A 22,611-nucleotide genomic window follows, 5' to 3' on the forward strand; every position below is an offset into this window, starting at 1 on the left:
CAACAAAATCACACTTGATTTTAATCTGATCAGTTGCCTTTTGTTATGCAATGACCGTCTGCATTATAACCTGTGTATGCAGTAACTAACATTTCCCAGGCATCTGTGCACAGGATATGTAATTTAAACTTATTTAATAAAACGTTATCACTTCATGATTAATTGGATCGGCACATGACATTCACAACTAATAACCCTCAGTCTGTATTACACTGTGCTTATTAGACTGCTAATGGATAACCGGTTTAATCATATGGCAATTAAAAGGATGAGTCGGTTTCATTTATTGCAATTAAATGGTATCCATAAAGCGTGTTTGCAGGAAGTATCTAAATCACATCGTGTATCAGTTGTGTGTGTGGGCTCTACCGACTCTGCATAATCTGGGGGTGAATCAGCTCACGTATGGGAGCTCTGAATCCACGTGTCCAGGTCCTGGATCGTACTGTGGTGCGTGGCACCATGCTGGATTGTGGGTGAAGCAGCACATAAAGGTCAAGAACCTTTAAAAATACTGGTTTTCAGAGCTCTTCTGATGAGGCCTTTGATACAACAATTCTTGAATTGCCTTTTTTGTCTGGAAAACTGGCTTTCTGGCAAACCTTTCGTTTGCTCTCAGGATGGTACGTGGTAACAAACCCCAAATCATCTTCCATTCCATCTTAGAGCTTTGCATGGGGGAAAGGAGCAGACATGGTGGGGAAGGGAAGCTGGGCGGGAGGATGGTCTGTGTTACAGAGAATGAGTTCCATACAGTTTCCCACATTTGATCAGTGCTGCTCGTGGTGAGTGAATGAGTGCTGGTGTAGTGAGACCGCCCTGCCCATGGGATGAGCTTTACAGTTCCCAGGGGATAAATAACGGGAAAGCTTTGTGGCAGGAGCTGTCCTGTGTTTGTTCAGTTTCCTTTGCAGCACTTGTGACAGAAGCATCTGGCCAGGCAGGCAGGTGTTGTGCAGCAGCTTTTATCCCAGATGAAAGTGTTATTTGGACTCCAATGGGTTGGTGGCAGTAGCTGTGGTGCTGTGAGCTCTGCCTCCATTCAGGGCTTGAGCACCTCTATACTGTGTGAGATTATAAAGTGCACAAATAAGAGAACGATGTGTCTGTTGAGCTCATAGCTCTTTTGTAGCTACACTGGTTTCCAGCTTCTGCTTTGGAATAAGGACAAACAGGACATTCAGTAATCTCTCAAGCTTTTTCTTCCCTCTGATCTGACCACCATAAATGTGGTGTTCTGGATGGATGTGAATAAGTTCAGACTCTTCTTCCCCTTACTGATGTCTGCTTTTTTGATATTTGTTTAAAAAGTGCATTGCCTGACCTTGCATTCCCTTCCAGATTACAGTTAAGCCAGTTTTCCCAGTGAATAATAAAAATATTGCAAAAGAAATAAAGCCTGGAAGTGCCTCTGCCCATTGGGAAAGAATTTGGCAGAACAGCATTTTTTTGGAACTTGTTTTGTAGACTCATAGAATCAGCTAGATTGGAAAAGACCTTCAAGATCATTGAGTCTGACCATTACCCAAGGACTTTCTTTGAAAGCCGCAATACTTGAAGCTTTTGTTGACAATTTTGAATGAACAGGAGAGCCCTGAATCACCTGCAGGAAGCTGTAAGGATGGTTGTTGAGTTGTTGGTGTGGGTAGGTGCAGTAATAGATAGGGTCGCTGGCAGGGGCTGTTTGAAATGCCATGGAAATAATTTCTTCTTTCTTCTCCCTTTCATTCCCTAGCGTTTTAGTGTATGGGAAGGCTCTTTTGAGATGGTTTTCATCACACTTGTCTTTGGTAGGCGGAGAAACAGTTCAGGATGAAAGAAGGTGGGAGGAACTGCTGGGTTACCAACTTTGCAGCATTAGGTATCTGTACAAAATGCCGGTAGCACACAAATGAGAATCCTGCTTAGCGTGATACAAAATCAGCTTTTCCTCAATGCAAGGAGAATGAGTCCTTCCTTAGAAGCAGCATCTGAGTGCCTTTTTTCACTCATCTGTTACACCGATCTCCTAAGTGGGGTGCGCAGCAGTATTGGTGGGCAACAAAAAACATGAGCTCTTCAGTAATACATGGATATAACTCATAAATAAATCAATATACATGTATTGGGGGTGCATGCTCCAACATTATTTTTCTGGTGTGGGTGCGTGATTAACTGTAACTATCATGGTGATGGAAATAAAGCATCTCCTTGGTTTGGAAATGTGCAAGCCAGGAAACGCTGCTGGGTTTAGATGTGAGAATGCTTTGCCCTCAATTGAAAGGGCGGTGTTTTTTGCAAGTATCACAGTCAATGACTTGTCTTGAGCAGCTAATTAGTACGATTATTCCACAGCTGCATTAGTTTCACCACAAAGGTTTTCTCTTGTTTTATCAAAAGGATCAGTGTCTCTGTGAATGTTTCAACCTGACAGGTCTTAAATAGCAAGATGGTCCCCTGCCTCCCTGCCCCCAGAATGTGTGCTCTGGAAAAGCAGAGTTTGATCTCTTGGGGGAGTAAGTGTGGGTTCTCCCTTTTCATTTCTACTCTGAACTGTTTTCAGCATCAGCCCTAAACAAAGCTGGAAAGCTTCCAGTGGCACTGGCTTTGGCTGCCTAAGCACAAGTTGGTGCCTGCAGGCACCTGCAAGGCCTGGGAGGGATGCTGGCTCCTGGGGCTCCATTGCAAGCTGTCCTATCAACATCCTGCAGGTAGCACCTGAACACTGGAGCCATAGGTGGGGTTAGTGCTGCCTTCCCCAGGCATGGCCTTCCATCGTTACAGCCTAATGAGCCTGTTCCTTCCATGGGCTGGTGGCAGTCCACTGCTGCAATCAGAATCAGAACCCAAATACGCTGAATTATATGCACTATAGCTCTGTCTTACATGGAGTCACGTGTTCTTGACGAATTCCAACATCCTTCCCACAAAGGATGTGCAGCTCGGTATTTGCATACTCTGGTTGATTTAAGCTACAGAAATGCATCATAAATAGACTTTAGTTCTGAGGGCTAACAAAATGATGTGTTGCTTCAGATGAAGTCCCATGGTTTGTCCCTTGCTCTTTGGTATGAAGCTCTGCTTGCCGGTGGCTTACAAATGCCTCTTAGGTGGTCAAGCCGAGCAGCTTGGGCCAGCCGGCTTTCTAAAATGTGACTGAAATAAAGCCATTATTGTTGTTTATTTTGCCTGTTGTACCTTGCTGTGCTTAGAAGGTGCTGGTAGGCCTGAAGTGGGAGTTGGGGATTGTTAGTGGGTGTCTGGTTTCTGGCTGTGAAGAGTGTTCCCACCAGAAATCCAACCCTGAGGTAGCGTTGTGCAGAAAACAACTGAACTTGGTTATGTTGTGTTTTATCTGTTTGTTTTTGAGCGAGATCATTAGACCTGCATTATTATCTATAACTATCATTAGACTTGCTACAGCCTTTTATTCCTTCGTAAGAAAAGAAATATGAGTGTTTGCTGCTATCTGTATAAACATTACTTTTTCTTGTGGGTGGTTGCTGTAAAAATTGAAACAACAAATAGCTCTTTACCGCTGGATATTGGTGTTTGGAAATGGATAGCTGCAGTCAAGTTAAGGCAGCCTAATGTGGCTGCTTAGTACCTGAAGTAGGTCGGCTCCGCGTTCCCCCTCGCCTGGTGCAGCATATCCTCACCCATACCGCCCCACGCTCCGGTGTAAATTCTGCAAGCTGTGAGTGCTGGAGCCGCGATCCCGCTTGTGGAAGCTGAGCTATCTTTCTTTTGGTCTTCCCACAGCAATTCCGAGCATCCTGGCGCTTCCAAGCCTCCCTTAAGCTCCTCCAGCATGACCTCACGAATCCTGCTACGACAGCAGCTCATGCGTGAGCAGATGCAGGAGCAGGAGCGTCGGGAGCAGCAGCAGAAGCAGCAAGCAGCCCAGTTCATGCAGCAGCGCGTACCCGTCAGCCAGACACCTGCCATCAACGTCAGTGTCCCCACCAGCCTGCCCCCCGCCACCCAGGTACCCATGGAGGTCCTCAAGGTACGCCAGTCTTTGCCTTTCTGTTCAGGAGCTCTCGCTCAACCTACTTTATGCAATAGGGACATGGTTATAGGGAGTTTTGGCGATTAAGTTTCCAGATAAGCTGTGCTCTGGCTTCGTTTGCAACTTAGGTTGGTGTCCTGAGAGCAAAGAATGGGAAAACTTGTGAAAAAGCTTGTGTAACTTGGTTTTCTTTAAACTGTGAGATCCCAGGAGGGAGGTGTTGTTACAAAACCAAGGTTTCTGTCATTTTCCCTTTGGAAAACTCTTCTCCATCTTTCTAGTACTTAAATAATTTTCAAAAAGAAGGAACTATTAATAGATGTTCAAATCAATATTTTGGTTTTTAAAGCAAAACATTGAAATATTTTTGTAAAATGGAGTCAAAACTATACAAAAGAGCCTTGCAAAAAGCCTTAATCTGAAATACGGGTGAGTTTCCAGCCCCTTGCAATGAGCCTTTGTAATCCTTTTTTGCTTAAACGACTTGTTTGCTATTAGTAGCTTTGGATTCCTTGTCCAACTGGAAACTGTAGGAGCTTGTTAGTATCCCTCTGTCAAAAGGGATGTAGCTTGCTAATTACTTGGGAAAAACCGAACAGCTATAAGAAAGCAGATCACTTAATGCACTGGTTAAGTCTGAGTAGAGTAAATGTGTTAGCAAAAGAATGCAAAACGTTTTGGAGAAATTTTCTAACATATTTAATGAAAATAAATAATTCTTAGCTCTAAAGAGTTACCTCCTTGCTCTGCATTACTGTTGAATCTTTTTATTGCATTCTGATGTTTAGTGACCACTTCTACTCAGTAAACATATTCTTACTGGGTAAGTTAATTGAGCTTGGTTACAACCCACTTGTAGTTAGCTCATGGCTGTTACATATTAGTGATATGGATTCAAAGAGCTGTTGCAGACACAAGATTTCGAGGCAGTCTGTGAGCTGGGTGTATGGAGAACATGTAGGGAGCCTTTATTTATTGAATCCGCATTATGGTATTAACAGTGGCAAAACTAATAACTTAGTTGAGATGCAGGAGTCATGCTCAAGTGTGGTCTATGATCACGGAGCAAAAAGGCAACAATTGAATTTTGAATTCTCTCCCTCTATATACATCTCCATTAAAAATTAAAGGAGTGTGTGTGATGTGCAAGTAGTAAGGAGTCTGAAATTGTCTGGGAAGAGCTATTTTGTGTAATGGTTATGCATACACACAGTGTTTGTGTAGCTTGTTTCCAGGTTGTGCCACTGTAGTTATACTACTTCAAATCCAGCAGATGTGTAGGTGCTGTGGAATAGTTTTAATTTGTAATGCACTGAGTTAAATAACCGTACGTTACATTTTTTACGGCCTTTCATCCTAATACCTTATGATGTCAATTTTAAGTTTGTTTTTTATTTTTTTTTAAGCCCCTCTGAACACTTGTAGGAAAGTATTTTCTGTGATATTTTGCTATTAAGGAAGAAATGTAATGTTTTGAAGAAGCATTAGCAGTTGTCTGTTGCCTCTTTATATGAGGGAGGAGGAGAGGCATCCTTTATTTCTGAGGGATGAAATAAAGGTGATGCTTGGTTATTATGATGCTTGGTTATTAGAAATGGGGTTACTAGGAGCTTGCTTGTCGTAAAATTTGTATGCAAATCTCTGACCTGCTAGAGCAATGGAACTTCATGAGAAGGACTTGAACCTGAATGCTCTTTAGGACTGCAAAAGAAGTATCTGTCCCCTGTTTCCTCCTGATGGAGAAAGGTCTCCTGGCAAGAGGGAGGATACCTCCCCTGCATTTGACTTTGGTCCAGATGACCCTGTAGAGCAAAAATGTAAGAGAATGACATGTAAATTAAAAGTAATAACTGGCAAATACTACCTTTTGTTGGCAGAGAGTTTTGCATTGAAGGTGATGGTTGTGGAAATACGAGCTTCCTACTGGAACAGAATAATGCCTGTCTTCCTGTCGTCTGCGTTTACATAAGTAACAGTCAAAATCAGCTCGAACAAGTTCTCTTCTCTTGGTCTCTGCTCATGGAAGAGAGACTGCTTTGCATAGGTTTGCTGCTTGTGGTTTTGGTGGGACAAAGCAGGTGAAGATTCATCCTTTCATTGATAAAAGTGGACCAGTTCTGTACAAAAAATAGGTAGTACAAAACACCAGGGATGAAGTCATGATCTTACTGTAAATTGACCAGCAAGAGTAGGATTTGGCTAAGGGGTCCGTGTAATTTTGTCTGGTGGGTTTTGTTTGGTTGGTTGGTTTTGTTTTGCTTTGTTTTTCTTTGGTTTTGTTCATTCTAAATAGGTTATTTGGCTCAAAAGATGAGATTAACAATAAATCAGGATCCTCCTGGTGCCGATGTGCTGACAGCCGGCTCTGCCTGCAGTAACAAAGTATGAGTGACATCATTTCCCTGCAGCTGCTTTTCACACTTCAGTTGTTTTTTAGCTGTAGACAAATTTTCCGTATGAGCTGTAGAGAAGTTTTAATTAGATAAATAGGGAACTAAGTTGGTAACTTTATTATCCAGATGGTCTGGATTTAGTGACCTTAAAGAATGAGAGACACAAAAAGGGCATTTTTACACTTTGAGAAATGTTAATCTGCAAGGCAACTTTCTTTTGAAGAGGTCTGTTTGAATCGTACTTCACAAACACCTAAGACCAAATGTAATAGCTGTTTTTGTTGTTGTTTTTGCTTGCTTGGCATTTAGCATCAAAAAAAGCCCATACCAAGGCTCTTGAATTTGTCACCATTTAGTGTTTTTTAATTACACTGTGTGTCTTGCCTTTCTCCCCTGCCTCTGCTGAATGTGAGGAGAATAATACTTGCATGGATGAAGCTGGTAGTTTGGAATAAGTAGTTTAAAAAGGAGCCAAAGGTGTTAATGAGCTTGGATTTTTTTATTTGTTTTGCAAATATTCATTAAGAAATAATGCAGAAAGAAAGAGAAATACATACGAATCTCTGTCACATTGCATAGGAATCTCCGAATTGCGTAACGTGATACGTTTAAAGACATATGCATAAATAGGGTTTAATTTTCTTGAGTAATGATTTGTTGCATCAGTCATCTGCCATGTAATGTCACTTGGCAAGGTAGGAAATAACCTGTTGGAATTCAAATTTTGTGTTGCTTTGTGCACCCTAATTAGAAGGTGGACTAGGTCTAAGACATTTGGAACAGTATCTCTTTGACTCTGATAGCCAAAGGAAGATTTGTTACTGCTTTCAGTTATCCTTCTGCAGAGTTGAAGTTAGCTTCACAGACGTACAGGCTGGTTTATGTCTAAGCACCTTCTCATCCATCTCCTGTTGGTAGTTGAGGACCACCACTACAGAGATGTAGCAAGAGTTTCTTTGCTTCTGCTTCAATTCAGCTTCCTCCGCTGCCTTAGAAATAGGAGCATGTAACTTAAAATATTGGTTGTTGGAGGAGTTCTGAGCTCTAGCAATGTTGGATCAGTGTCTGTTCCTGAGGTACAAAGTAAGTTCATATTTTTGTAAGGGTTAAATTATTTTCAAAGAATTCAGCTTAAGATGTCTTCAGTTGTTTTATGGAGGTGCTTCTTCCATGCAGGTATTTTAGCTTTGTATACTTAACTGGTGTTAAGAAGCTGTTCTTTTTGTTGTTGTTGCTTGCAGTTATTCTCTTGTCTGGTATGAGTCCTTACCTATGGGAGCAGAAGCACCACTGCAGATCTCAACTTCAGTATCCCAGAGCTGATGTCTGGGAACTGATTGCTGCATTTCTGTAAGCAGGGTTAGCCCAGGACTGGGTGGAGGTCATGCATCAGGTTCCTGTCTGTAGTCACTGAGATCTGCTGATGGGTTAGCCCTTTTGCTCTTCAGTCATCCATTTGCAAAACAACGCTGCTAGTAATCCCACACCTTGTGGAGTTAAATTTGTTAAAGGTGGTGAAATCCTTGGCTATTAGAAATCAAAGGAATATGCTCTTGGTTTGTGGTGAAGCTGGTCTGTTAATCTGCTTCCCCATAGTTATTTTGGACCTCCTGTGTTACTGTCTTCCTGCTTGGTATCGTGGTATTAACTGGTCTCCTGTAGTCCTAGCAGCTGTCTGTTGACAGTTATTTAGAGAGCATCTCCCGTTGATGTGATAGAGTTTCTTGGTTCTGCTTTTCGTGCCTTTTGTGCCCTCTCGCCTGCTCCCAGCCTCCTTTCCTATCACGCAACTTACAGGATTCTTGTAAAGTGAATGCTCTCCCGCCTGCCAAGTTACTGGTGGCAGCAGGACAACTCCCTGCCTTTCTATAGCCTGGTCTATAGGGTAGTTCTCAGTCTTCTGTGTCAGTCCAGGCAGCTGATTATAGGACTTTTTTGATCAGCAGGCAGAAATGCTGATTTGCTTCAGAAATTCAGAGAGGGCTGAAGGAAGAAAAACTCACCTGTTGGCTACTTGAGAGACATGACAAAAACTGAGTAGTAGCTATGCTGTGTGGCTTATGTTGCTTTGCCTAATTTCTGGGTAAATGTTACAGTTCAGAACAAGCATAACACAAACCTCGAAGTACTTTGGACCTGCCTGCCCAAAACAGTGTGGCACTGCAGAAATTGAGACTGGTGTGAGCAGGCCTGTAACCTCCTTAGGAGGAGAAGCACTGGAGCATCTCAGGAGTCAGGAAAGGAGGCCCAGAATCCCACATCAGCCCACAGAACTGCAAATCACTTCCTTTGGGAACATTACCAGTTCTTTCAGGATTGAAAACGTTACCAGTGGGCAGCTGACATCCATCCCTCTGCATGTCTCACTAAGCAGTTGGAAGGTGGAAAATTGAGGTGAACACTTTCTCCTCTGTCTCCCCATGTTATTCTTCAGTTGATGCATGGATGTGACACTTGTGCTGCCATGGTTTTAGTGTGCTACACCAGGTCACAGTACAAGAGCTAATGGAAACCTAGACTGGATGTATTGTGGTGAAATGGTATGGTGCCTGTCTGCCCCAGTCTGTCCCTGCTGTTGCACACTAATGCTTCTGAGGATGCAGTTGGTGTACATCCCCATCCTCTGGAGTGTCACCTTACCAAATGAACAACCCAATAAGAAATCTTCTGAACCTCTCCTGTCTCTTCCTCCCTATTTGCCTGCCATAGGGATTTAAGAATGCAATTCGTATTTGGCACAGGTGTTGAGATGGGAGATGCTTGCCTGAGAGCACCACATTAAATGCCGCTGCAAAGAACAGGCTTGAGGGCTGGGGTGAGAACCTGCAGTGGGTGTTTGCAGCATGAATTGGCGTGTTCCTGCAGTGATGCAGTTGTCTTTTGGACACCATATAAATGCTGGGCATGTAATAAGATAAAAGCAGGTTTCCTGTCCAGCAGATTATATACTGGATCCGTTTCAGGATGCCAGCATCCCTTTTATCTCTGTTCCTGGAGACTGAGCAAGCAGTTCTCTTGTTCCAGGGGATTTGGAGGGTTCTGGGTCCTGCTTTGGTGATCCACAGTTTGAGATCTCTCCTTTCTGGATGTAGAATCTGTGCCCCTGCATAGTGCCTGCCCTTGCTAATGGGACAGTTCACTGTGAGATGTGACATGTATATGAAAACATATGTATGAAACTATAGGCTACAACACCAGTTTTAGTATTTGTTATTAACAGATTGCTAATAGTGTAGTTGTATACAACAATGTTTATAATATGCTGGATATTTAAAAATCTGTTTTTCCAGAAGAACCCCACTCAGCATTCCCCCTGCTACACTGACTACAGTGGGTATCTTTGTGGTAGATGTGAACTGCTGTTTTGGTGCTAGAACTGCAGCACTTTACTGCTGCGTCTTGTCATCATGGCCTTTCTTCCTTCACGTGGGGTCCTAACCAAGCTGAAACCTCTTCTTTTCAAAGCCTAGAACCAGGTACTGCTTACTGGCTTTCCATTCTTGCTTTATTGTTCCAGGAGCTTTTTGCCCATCTCATGGCAATATTGTGGGCTGATCACTGAGATCAGAGCAGGTCTGCTTTTCTCTTCTTTAATGCTGTCCCATTGCTGTGGTTTGCAATCATATTTTCCCTTAGAGCAACATTTTCTGAGTGGACAGAAGTGCAGCGCTGCTTGGGAGGTTGCAGGCGACCAGGCTGGCCTCTTGTCTGCACCCTCATGTCATTGTTCGCTCAGACTTTAAATGCGCCACCACGATAAGCTCTTTGCATCAGGTACCTTGTATTTATTTGTTTTTGAAATGCCAAGCATGCCTTCTGGGTGATGGTAATGACTATGGACATGTACCAAAAAAATACCTTCTCCTGCTTCTTTTCCAGTGTGCTTATTACAAAGAGAGTGACCTGTGGTGGTAATGCAGCCCTACTGAGCAGGGAAGGCTGTGCCGTTAGCAGTAGTATTCTTGGTGTAATAATCACTATAAAGCTTCATTCTATAGGGGACTTATCTCACAGTTCTGAAGAACAGGAACAATGGGATGCCAAGATAAACATGTGGTAGCATCTGCCACAGCAAATGCGTGTTTGTGGACACTCTTATCTGATGAAGAGCTAATTTAATCTAACCTGACAATGGCAGACAGTAGTGTGTGCCCCTATGTTAAGTAAACGTGTCGTGTATTTGCAGTTGAGAACTTAGATAAGTGATTTGCCAGATTGGTGAACTACAGATAGAACATTTAACTAAGATTATTTACACTCAGTGGCTGTTGTATACTTAACTTCAGCCTACAGCAGATTCTTCATGAAGAAAAACTTGCATTTAACTACAGAGCCACTAAAGCCTGCCTTGTCTCCTTAGCCTTCGTGTAAGTAAAAATATCTCTCAGGCCTTCAATCTTTTGCTTGCTTAGTGGGTTTAAAGCTGTTCCAAAACAAGCACTGGGTGCTTGATGTCTGTGGTTAGTAATAGAGGTAAAATGTAAATTGTTGCTTAACACCTAGGTTATTAGACGTTAAAAATGCATGGAATTCAAGGGGGCAACGTACTTCTGTGTGCAGGTATCTGACTGCTTGACTGCTACTGCAAAACACTGCTTTCACCCTTCATCCCGAAAGTCCTTTACCTATGGATGCAGGTATGTGTGTTGTTTAGCTTTTGGTAGAAGTGCTGTTCCTAATGAAGATGTCTGATCTTTCTATCATGGCTCTTAAGCTTTGGTCACTGTGGCACGAAATACAGTTGTATTGTATTTGTAGCACAAACCATGCTGCTGCTACTTTGTGGTGCTAAGGAATTTCCTGGGCAAATGATGCTGAGAGCAGAGTGGGAAGGTAGCTGAAGAAGTGCTGTTTATCAGAGAGCAGTTGTCATGCAAGTTCTCAGAGTAGTTCCCTGGTAGTTTGAAATAACATTTTTAATGTGGAGGAAGTAAGGATGCCTACATTCACACGGAATGATGTAGGCATCTGGGAGTCCAAGCTCTAATCGTCTTTTAGAAGGTTCTCGGTTGTTTATAGCCTGGTTGGTGGTCTTGAGGGTTCGCTGGCGTGATAACATCCACAAAGTTAAGGACAGCTTGCTCTGTTTTGTTATGGCTTGAAAGCACTTCTTTTCAACGGTCTAGACATATTATCTGATGGCTGAATTACCAGACCCTGGGAAAATGGTGGTTCACCACGTGTCAGTGGCTGTTTTGGATCTGCGGAAGAGGAGTTAATCTGCCTAAAGATTTGTGGGTGCCCATGTTCGTGGTCATTGATGAGGCTCTGCAGCCCACCACCTACTAGGTTTCAAGTAGCTTGTACTAAGACCTCTTCCAGTAAATGTTCATTTAAACCCCACCTTATTCCACTTTCCTGGTTCAGTCAAGGATGTATGAAGAGGGTGATTGCAGTTCTGGTCATTGCAGTTGTGTTTGTTGAGTCCAGAGCTTAATAATGCAGAAACCAGTGCCCCAGCCACACATGGTGCTGGAGAGCAGCAGGGTTGAGTGAGGGTCTAGGGAGGCTTCTGCTGACACTTTTGACAGACATTACATTTTAAATGTGAAAACTTCGATCTGTTTAAAGTAATCCTGTGGTATTATGTACACTCACAAGTATTTCAGTTCTTCAGCTACTTTGGCAGCATTATTCTCCGAGATGTTGAACCTGTGCAGTGAACGAATTCAAAGTGACAAGCTGGAGACATTCCTGCCATTCAAGAGAGGCTTAAGGAATTTCTTATTGGCTAAATTACAAATATGTAGCATTTTGCCCAGCACTGCATGGCAATTTCAACCTGCCTGACCGTGACAAGATTAGTGCTTTTCCTCCCCCTCCCCTGCAGTAATAATTTTTTCTCTTTTTAAATTAGATTAAGAAGTACCAGGCAGAGATGCAAAAGCTTGAAAGAGTAAAAACCAGCCTTACCTTGAATGATTCTGTCTGTCACTGGATTGGTTCCTTAATTAGCCCTGTGTCCTTTAACCTCTTGAGAAATAAGTAAGGGATAAATTTGGGGATAAAGACAAAGACGCCCGGAGATTTACCACACACCGCTAGGTAATTCACCAAGGAATGTTGGTAATTAGCCCTGCCTCTTTCCTTTCTGGCTCATTTAATAAAACTGGTTGATTTAAAATAATGCCTGCTGGTTCATTATCAACTACTTTAAGAGCCAAGTTATGAACTTGAAACAAAACCCAGTATTGTGCTGTCTGTAAAGGACCTGGAAAATGTGTTTTGTCTTGTATATTTTAAACCCAGAAATCATTTACAGTCCCACCATCAGTCTCCCCCACTTGATAATTATATATCACTTTATTTGGATTGCCGTGTTATGACTTGGGTGTATTTATTTCTAGTGTCTACTATTGAGAGGCATAGAGGAGGGGGAAAAAAATCCAAGATCCTGAAGAGTACATGTCAGATTGTATTAAGAAAGCATGGCCTGATGGAATTCAGCTGAATATGGACGTTACAATAGTAGTAGTTGTCCAGCTTGAGGAATGGGTAACTGCTTTAACCCTTTATCTCTCAGAAATGAGTACCAGCTACGTGTCTTGTTCTAGGCGCAAAATGAGCTCTTTTAGTAATGCATCTTCTTGGTGCTTGTAGTGGAACTTTGTCCCTGGATTGAGGACCAAACTCATCTGCTTTATATTTGCTTAGGGAAGTATTCATGCAGAGTTCTTTCTTTTTCTTATACATAAGAATAGCATTACTCAGAAATTAGAGGATCAGACTATAACTGGATCAATACACTGCTGCCTTTGCACTTTTTTGGGAGACTATATCTATATGGCAGCATCCAGTTTGAATTTGTAACATGAACAGTTGCTGGCCAGAAGATCTGGTTAGGTCTGTCTGTCTGAATTAAGGAATTAAGTTACTATTACTGTGAATCTTCCTTTAATAATGAGTGTCAGACTTGGATTACAACACTTCTGGATCTGTTGTGGCCTAGGGGAAAATCAGGCTCTGCTAGCTGAGCTTCCACTTAGGGTGAGCTTGCCAGATTTTGGATCCTTTAGAAGACTTCTTCTGACCCTCTTCTTTAACTCCTCAGTATTGTTTGGGACAGAGTTGGATATAGTGTTTCAGTGCAAGAAAAGAAAACAAATCTTTGGAAATGTTGCTCTGACAGTCTTTATAGTGATTCTTTTGTTACCACCTAAGGAAATAGCTATCTGCCTCCAAACACTTGCAGAGAGAGCTCTGGGTGTTGGGGTAACAGCTCAACTCTGTGGGTGGGTGCTTCACTAGAAGTGTTTCCATTGGCTGCCATTTACCCACTTGTTTATTGAGACTTGTTAATAAACTTTTATAATTTAAATTGACTTAGAACTGAGGAACATTTTTTCCAGCTTTTAATGATGTGGAGCAGAAAATTCAGTATCTAAAACAAACCCCGAAGTAACCGACCAAATCAAAAACCCCAAAAGCAAAACAAATCCCCTCAACAAACACAACTCCATTTAACATCATTGGTTTTGCAGTTAGTGTGTCCGTGCCAAATTCGTAGTTTTGGGTTTTTACGTTGTATTCTTATCTTTTTACCATACTGGAACAGTATTCCATTATAGACCTTTGTGACTTAAGTGTCCTCGTCTTGCCGAGTTATCGGTAGTTGAAGTTCCAGTAGTTCTCTGAAATTCTTAAGTAATTTATACAATTCAAGCACTTTTTTTTCCCCTCTTGACCCTGATCACGAGCAGGATGTATTTCAACACCAGCGTTACAGTAATTAAACTGTGCATGAAATGGTCAGAAGTGTCGAGAACTCATTGAAGTATGTCATTCATGGCGCTGCACTTCCATAATCTCTCAGCAGATGGCATTACAATTTCCAAGAGCGCCTGTATGTATTGGGAAAGCTCTCAATTGCTGGCAACTTGTCTTTCTTGGCTATTCCTTTCACCAATGGAGGCTAATACTCTGGTGTTAAAAACTGTTTTGGCACATTAATCGTGTTGTTTGCTTGTGTGTTTGTATTTTATTTTCAGCAGCTAATGTCCCAGAGGTACATTTTTAAGCCATTACCCAGTTAAATGCTGTATGCAGTAGTTACTACGTGTGAAAACAAATTACTGCTAGAAGGTCTGTGAGAGGCAGGCTGCCTCTTTCAAATACACCTGTGACTGGTGTCCAGTAGAAGTAATAAACTGAAGTGATAAGAACACTGGAGCATGTTTTCCCTTTAACATTCCCAGTGCTCAAAGCTATGTAAGACACAACTGTGTTGAATTAAATTATACCACCCTTCCTGCTTTGTGCTGCAAATCCTCATTTTTGAAGACAATGTGAGAAAGAAAAATCATTCTAAGTAGTGAATGATGCCTTTCTGGAAAAAAATAGTAAATATTACTGTATTTCTGAATTAATGGGGCTTACACAACCCAGAGCCTTTAGCTGTTTCAAGCAACCCACCTACTTGAAGCCCTGCCTTCTGAGGACAGCATATTTGTTCCCGACTTGCCTGGAATCTGTGTAATTTCTCCAAATGAACACATCGATATCAGCAGGAATGTGTCTGGTGCGTTAAAGAAACGCGTGTTTCAAAGAGCTGTTTTGGAGCAGTGTAATCCTTTATCCCTCTGTCTGTCTCTCTGTCTGTCATCTGAACACAGACTGCATTGGATCTGCTTGCCACAGAGTGGTACAGGTCATGAGAGTGCAATGGATGCTGAACATTGGAAGCTGTTGCTGAAGCTGAGCTTGGAGTCTCAGCAGCAGCCAGGCACCTAAGCACCTTTAAAAGGGCTGGGGTAAGGGTTCACTGCTGTAAGATGCAGAAAACCCCTGAGAGTGAGTTTCAGTTGTTGCTGCTTGTTACAGTGAAAGGCCTTACCAGTAAACTGCTTTATTAAAACATGCTGGGAGTGGTATCAATCCAGAAGTTATTCTGACCTGGAATCAAAAATTATTTGAGAGGAAGCTTATATGTCTCTGGATGTGAATCAAGCCTTGTATTGCAAGGTTCTTTCCTAAAAATACCAGGAACATCATCCCAGTTGAAACCATCAAAATTCAGTTTATGGACTTCATGGTTGGCTATGACTTAAAACTTTATGCTCTTTTCAGAGGAAAATATAAACAGGCAATTAATGGAAATTCTCTTTTGTTTCTTCTGGGTTTGAGGGGCCCTGGCTCAGGGGAGGTGATACTCTCAGGAAAGACTTACTTCACTTTACCTACACCAGCAATCCAGAGAGCCATTGCCCTCAACCAGCATCACTGTCCTGATAGCAGCTGCCTGATAAGCCTGCTTTTTAGTGATACATCTGGTTTGTGCTGGCGGGGCAGAGCTGCTTTTAGTGCCTCATGCAAAGTAGGGCTGTTCTGGTGAAGTGATGTTAGCATTTCAGGAACTGCCTTGGTGTTAACTTCTGCCTTTGTTAAACAGTGCTTTAAAGTTAATTCTTGTCCTGTTAAACAGAAAATTCTGAGAAGTGAGACCTCTTAAAAAAAAAGGCAATCATCTATATTATCCTAACTTTCTAATTGAAAAGTCATCCTTTGAGCAGTCAAATAGCTTTTTACTATAGTGTTCATTTGGCTATATTACCATGCTGCTTCTTGTCTTCCACAAAAACTATACTCTTCTGAAATACCACCGTAGCCTGGGTCTCAAAGAAATGATTTGTTCAGGGAAGGAGTAAAATGACCTTGAATGAGTCAGCATTTGCGTGTAGCAATTGTAAGCTTTCTATCCTCTTTGCTCTCTAAAAGGAAATGAATTCATACCACAGACCCCATTCATTGCACAGTAGTTAATGGGCTTCATTCACATGAAAGTTCATATATTCCTTAAGGGTTCAGCCTTGCATGGTTTGCTGTGTAAAAGGAAAAACACTATTTAATCGTGCTACTGTGGCTTTTCAAAAGAGTTTATCCTTTGGTAATATACATTGCCTTTTGAGGGAAGAAAAGTGGTGCCTTCTGCTCTAGAGTGCTGCTTATTCAGTAAGTGGTTTCTCTATGTGAAGTGCTGCTTCTTATGTGGGTCACTGTTCAGAACTGCCTTCTGCCTTTCCCTGCAGTGTTTAATGTGAGTAATGAGGAAAAAGCTTCCAGCCAGGGCTTCTGCCTGCTCACAGGACTTGTCCTGAGAAAACCCTGCTCTCTGAACCTGCACTTCCCAAGGAAAGTTGAATTCCATTTCCTTTGTTAAAAGGCGTTTGGCTGCATTCAGGGTTTGGTGACTCTATGTGATCTGAGCACGCAGCATCTAGATGCTCTGCTTTGGATGCAAAGTGAGGAATGTGCGGACTGTTACTGGACCCAGGGAATAACTATTAGAGGAACACAGTTAATCCAACTTTGCGTTTTCTTCTCTAGTACCTGCAGTTCCTGGTAACATTCATAAATGGCTGTTGCTACCAGCTGTATATAAAGCACTAGGCCACCAGATGGGGTAAAGCAGAAGCAGCTTTGGCTGTTAGTCAGTTCCTTATTTGTGCCCTTTTTATTGGGGATTATGGGTCCATGGCATGGCTGCACCAATATGTGCGTTTGTGGAACCACACTAAAAGTTAGTGGGACTGCTGAGGCAGTTTGAGATTTTAAAAAAGGCCTGGTTTTTGGAAAGGTGACTTTTGTTTTATGATTTTTTTAAATCAGCTTAGTGGTTTTGATTACCTGGGTCAGTGTAGCCCTGCAAGCAGTGGTACCTGCATAACTGAGGGGTAAGAGCAGCAAGATGGTGTGTGTGTGATAGGGAAAGAACAAGCAGTTGAACATCAGCATTGGCACCTTCTCAGGCCAACTCTGCCTACAGAGTGGAGCAGCAATGTGATTTTGATGTAGATTCCCAGTTACCCCTACTTATTACATGTTAGCTTAGTTTTGCCCAGTGCTGTTGATGATTACTGACTAGATTCTTGTCACAGAAAATTAAATAAGGAGACCTTGTGTTATCCAGCCGCTACTGGGAGTTGTCTGTGAGAGCAGGCAAGAATCAGTCTGACATCAATGGCTTGAAGTGCACACACTGTTCTGAACTGTTCCTCTAAGGGGTCCCACATCTTGCACCGCACTGCTTGAGGATGCACAGCTAGCTGTGGTGTCTTTGGGACCAGCTGAAATTGTCAAACATATCTGCCATCATCAAACCTAACTGTTTGTTATCATGAATGCACTGGCATCTCCTCTGGCTCCTAGCAGATGTTAAACCCTCCCCAGCTTTCCCTTTTCCTCTTATTTCATTTAAAACAAACTCTATTCATTATGAGCTTCTTTGTATTTTTATGAAGCATTAATATCTCTAAAAGTACTTATTCCATCCTGTAAAGTAGTGACATGCTGAAGTGGGTTTATGTTTGAAGTTTAGAAAAGGGTGGGGAAGGTTGAGTTAGGGTCTTGTTAATCTATGGTAATTTAGTTACCCAAGTTAATTCTTGGGTATCTAAACTTTGTGTATGTTGTCAGTCGGCGATGAGAGGTATGTTATAAAGTACATGTCATGGTGTTTGTATTTTCTCAATGTTAAAAGGAGATACATGATTTTTTGCATAAATAAATATGGCTTTAGTGGAAGCTACTATGCCTATTCCCCCTTGTGAACATAGTCCTGTTCTTGTAATAGCATTTGAAAGGTTACATTAGCGTGAGTCAAGTGCGGTTTAGAATAGGATTCTTCTGAGACCAAGCCTGGAGGCCCTGAATTTCTCTCTCAAAAGGAGTTTTGATCTTCTGACAAAACTATTATTTCTGAATTTCTTGGCGATTTGTGTTTGCAGCTAACCTTTGGAGAAGAGGAATGACAGCACACACTCGTCTTTGTGTTTTGTGAATGTGCCGCTCCTGGTGAGCTGTTGGCTTGTGCTTTTTTGAAGTTCAGATGAAACCACTGAAAAGAGTTTTCTGTAAGCTCCTTGGGAAGGTGGAATTCTTCTGGCGTCGTGTAAGAAAAAATGTGATTCTGGTCCTGCAGAAAGAGCCCTAACCCCGACCTTGGTCGGACTTCACGCAGTAGAGAATCAAGAGCTTGCAGTCCCTTTGCAGGCTGGAGGTCTTATTTATGCTCACATGCTGAAAATGCTGCTGCTGCAGGGTATGCGTGTGTGTGGTGGAAGAGCATCACAGCAGAAGCTTAGACCATCCTTTTATATAACCTTTTTTCACAGTCTTTAAGTTTTTGTGGTGAGGAACATGGTTGTGCATTATCTATTGAAGTAATGATGCTGACTGACGGTTTGTGTTCACTGTGATAGGAACCTGGCTACTGACATCTAACTTGCTTTTTGTCACTGATTCAGGTGATGGTTCTGCAAGAGCCCCATCCTCTTGTCTGATCAAGGGTCATTTATGTGGGCAGGCCCTTCTCATTTCACAATGTAACTGATTATCTGCCTACCATATGTGAAATAACACGAGGAGAAGGGTTTTCAACAGCTCATCTCTGGAAGACGTGAAGAGGCAGGTGCAGGGAAGGTTACAAAAACGGCCGAGTAGCTGGATGTTGTTTTTGTCAGTATAAAATAGATTGTGATGCTATGTTACTATGTATGTAAGGCGTGAGATCTTAAAAGGGCTGAAATGTTGGCATCTGTGTTTAATAAATGAGCTGATGGTAGGCTTATTTTTCCTGGGAGCCAGACAGTAGCTACTGTCTCATTGCATGGGAATATGCGCCGTGGGGTGTAGAGGTGAGGACGTGCAACCTAATTGCTGTTACAGTAGTATTGTGGCAGTGTTCCTTTAGCTAAGAAATAACTAAACCACTAAGTTTTATTGTGGGTTCTGGGTTTAAAATTAGAGTGGAATAAACACACTTAATTTCTTACTGTTGTTACCTTTAATCTCTTGTGGCTACTGTGATGTCTGTTATAACACCTACTTTGTAAGTGAGATACCAGGAAATAAAAGATGCAGTGTTGCTTAGAAGAAGTGTCAGACAATAGCACTCCACTCCCTAGGAAGAGCCACTACCATTCAGAACTAACCCCGACAGCCTTGGCTTTCAGTTTTGATGCTGCCTGGGTAAATTCTCCTTCAGAGCAGTGGCTTGCCGCCCTGCTCAAGGAGTGTACCCACCTTTGTGGTTTGCCAGAGTCCCTCCAAAATATGCCAGTACTGGTATTTAGCAGAATGCTTCCGATCACAGCCAGTTGAGTTTGCATGAAGGTGACTTGGATTATCTTACATTAGTGAACATGATGATCAAGCACTCTGAGGTACTGAAACTGTTTTATTATAACTGAGCAGGTTTTAATACAGTCATAAATAACATCACAGCTCGTTGAGCAGAAGGGTAAAAATCAAGGAGTTCAGTGGTAAGCCAGCTTGCATTTCCTTCACTTAGATGAAGTCAGCAATTTATTATTATTTTAGAGTGTGTCTAATGATCGTATTAGTGCTGTGAATAAAATGGATATATCTAGACTGCTTTATTCTTCTGCTTATTCAAGCCTTTCATATTGGGGCTGACATGAGACATTGTCTGTAGCCAGAGTGGTATAAAGCCCAGCTAAGTCTTACTAGTTCTTTATTAACTGTGACATGTAGAAGCTCGGGGTATGTTAACAGCATAAAACTCTTCTGAATTAACAAAATCTTCATTCTCTTGCTAACTTCTTCTCATGGTGCTGTGTATTTGTTGTAAAGCAGAGAGCCTCAAAACAGGCGTATTCCAGAACAAGTGTCCTTTGTGCTGTAGACAGTGCATTGCCAAGTGGTTTGTTAAAATAAATGGTCTTTTCTAAATAATTTTCACTCTTATTTTTGGATGCTTCTTTACAAGTATCAGTAGGAAGGCTTTTCAGTAGATGCACAGGCCAAGCTGTTCCAGCACACACACTGCGTGGCTCTGGTTGGCCTCGGTGTATTTATGTTTTCACGTTTACGTCGTGATAAGAGGGCATGTTCTTGATATGTGTTCTGTAAGTGACCTTGAGAACACGTTGCCAGCCTCCCAGTCCCCGTGTAATTATGTGGACAGTGAGTGCAGCAGTCTTTCACTACACCATTTTTAGGTGTGCAACAAGATGTAGAGGTTGGACTAGATGAACTTTCAAAGGTCCCTTCCAACTCAGATTATTCTATGATTTTATTATGTCCTTATATGCAGTGTGCCTCCAAAATGGGAAGTTCTTTTCCTTTTATTATAGTAATCCACAGGTTGCATTTGAATTTACAAATAGCTTTAAGAAAGAAGACACAACTGTTTCTGCTTGTGGCTTTTGGGTGTTTGATATATTTTGACCTAGTGTCATCTTTATGTCTCTCTTCCTGTCTTGTGTTTTAGCACTAAATGTTGAAAATGTGTAAATAACTACTTCAGTAGCTGCCCACAGGCAATATTCTGAACACCAGTTCTTTCTCACAAGCTACCACTGTGTTTTTGAAAGGCTTTTAAATCAAACTCACTTCTTTCTCAGCCCTAAAGTGCTGAAAATCACATTCCTCAATATCTGAAGTTATCTTGGATCAAAGCTGTTTCATATGCTATAAAATTGACCAGTGTTTCACAAACTTCATAGTGACAGATAAGACCAGATTTGAGGATATGGGTTTTTAAAATTTATGAGAGGAACAGGTTGGGGTTTTCCCTTTCTTACACTTTTTACTTACAGTTTGGGCAAAACAGCCTATTTTTGCTTTTATTTCATTTGTGAAAGTCAGTGTGGCATGACACACAGTAAGACAAGTGCTTGCAGGGGCAAACTAGATTTACTGCAGTAAAATCTGCTTTTGACGTAGAGACTTGAAGCTTCTCAAGTTTTCTTTAGTAAAGTTTGGACAAGTAAACAACCTGCCCCATTCTGAGTGTGGGTAACTCCACATCTCTAGGAAATTGGTAGTAAGGTTTGTTATTTTAAAGTCAGCATATGCATGTCTGTTTTAAGTTTAGCTCTGGTTACTTGTTACACAGCATCCCGTATGAAACCGATTCCTGTTTTCTCCTTTGTTCATTTTCTGAGAAGCATACCATTATTTTTACCCAATCCCATTTACTTTCCTCACATTTGACAAATGAGCCATGATGAGCAACCTGAGTAAAACCAGGTGCGGAGAAAGGATACCTCTTCTTACCTGCGGAAACAAGGCAGGACTTGTGCAAAACCCCATGTTCCTCTGTATAGCAAACTGCATGCTGTCTTGGGTGTGGGCTCTAGAAATATACCCAGAATCTCTAAATCCTTTGCACATGTGAAGGTTTGTGTGATTTAAGCAGCAGGCCCTGCTTGAAAGAAGCCTTGTTATTCTGCACCTCTTCCCTGCCATGGGAGATGCAGTAGGCATTAAGACACCACTTTTTCCAGCAGGCTTGCTGTGAACTAGAGACCTGGAAGTGAAATACTCCATTGTACAGGTCTAGCAGGGGTTACAGAGGACTGGAAGAGTGGCTGGATTAGTAAACCCTGTGAAATGTAACTGATAGTCGTGCTCAGGCTCTAAATATGTGATTGCAAGTCAGAGCTGGCACTGGCTAACACCATGCTTGGCAACCTTAGGAGGTAGATAAGGTTGGACAAATACTTTTACTCCAATGTGACTCTTTCAAGTTGATAGTGAACTGTGTTAAGAGTCTGGTAATTCTTGTGTTGGTGTTGCTCGGGCTGGAGGAAGGGCAGATAATTGTAGTTAGACTATGAAAGGCTTTGCAAGGGGAAGATGGCTTCAGATCATCTCTGCTGGCTTTGGGCTCCCTCTTGAGTTCACATCTCTATGCCAGGTCTTGCAAGAGAACTTTTTGGAAGCAACTTCATGCCTATCTTTGATGGTCCCTGTAAGGAGTCGTCATTTGTATCTGCTGTGAGCAATCTCAAACCTTCTAGTGCTGATGAAGGAGCTTCCTTGCAGGAGAGGGTGACAGAAGTGGACGTCAATGCAAGGTGCTTCAATTAAGCTTTTTACCATGGCAGTACCGTAATTCAGGCTTGCCTGTCAGATGCAGTGGTGTGGATGATATTGTTGCCTGTTAGCCATAAAATATTTATGCTCTGAAGCACCTGGGGTAGGTGAAATCATAGCAGAAGATTTGTGTCTGACATTTTATGGAGTCAATTACTTGTCTGTCCTAAGATGTTGCAGTGCTTTTTGGTATTCTCTCAGTAACTGTATAAAATAGAAATTTATGGCATGTGTCTTGGGAAGTAAACAGCTGAAATGCTGGTTTCCTAATAGAATAAATGCAGGACTTCAAAGGACTGAGTCCTGTCTGAAAGCTGCACTTCTGGAATAGCAGCTAGCATGCTACTGACCTGCAAATGACACCAGTTCCTGTCTCTGTAAGCCTAT

The 22,611-nt window shown here is 42.0% G+C and overlaps 1 protein-coding gene across 5 annotated transcripts in view; it reads left to right on the forward strand.

Moving 5' to 3' along the window:
- MITF (melanocyte inducing transcription factor) overlaps nt 1-22,611 on the forward strand; it is a 98,387-nt gene that overhangs the window by 53,518 nt on the left and 22,258 nt on the right. For all 5 annotated transcript variants that reach the window (XM_061362077.1, XM_061362079.1, XM_061362080.1 and 2 more), the window contains one exon: nt 3,742-3,988. In XM_061362077.1, the coding sequence (XP_061218061.1) occupies nt 3,742-3,988 (247 nt within the window). Of the gene's footprint in view, nt 1-3,741; nt 3,989-22,611 lie in introns of those variants that run through there.

This window comes from Neopsephotus bourkii, unplaced genomic scaffold, assembly GCF_033783945.1.
Source record: "Neopsephotus bourkii isolate Nb327-2 ecotype Australia unplaced genomic scaffold, CSIRO-AGI_Nbou_v1 NB_1080, whole genome shotgun sequence".
Lineage (NCBI taxonomy): Eukaryota > Metazoa > Chordata > Aves > Psittaciformes > Psittacidae > Neopsephotus > Neopsephotus bourkii.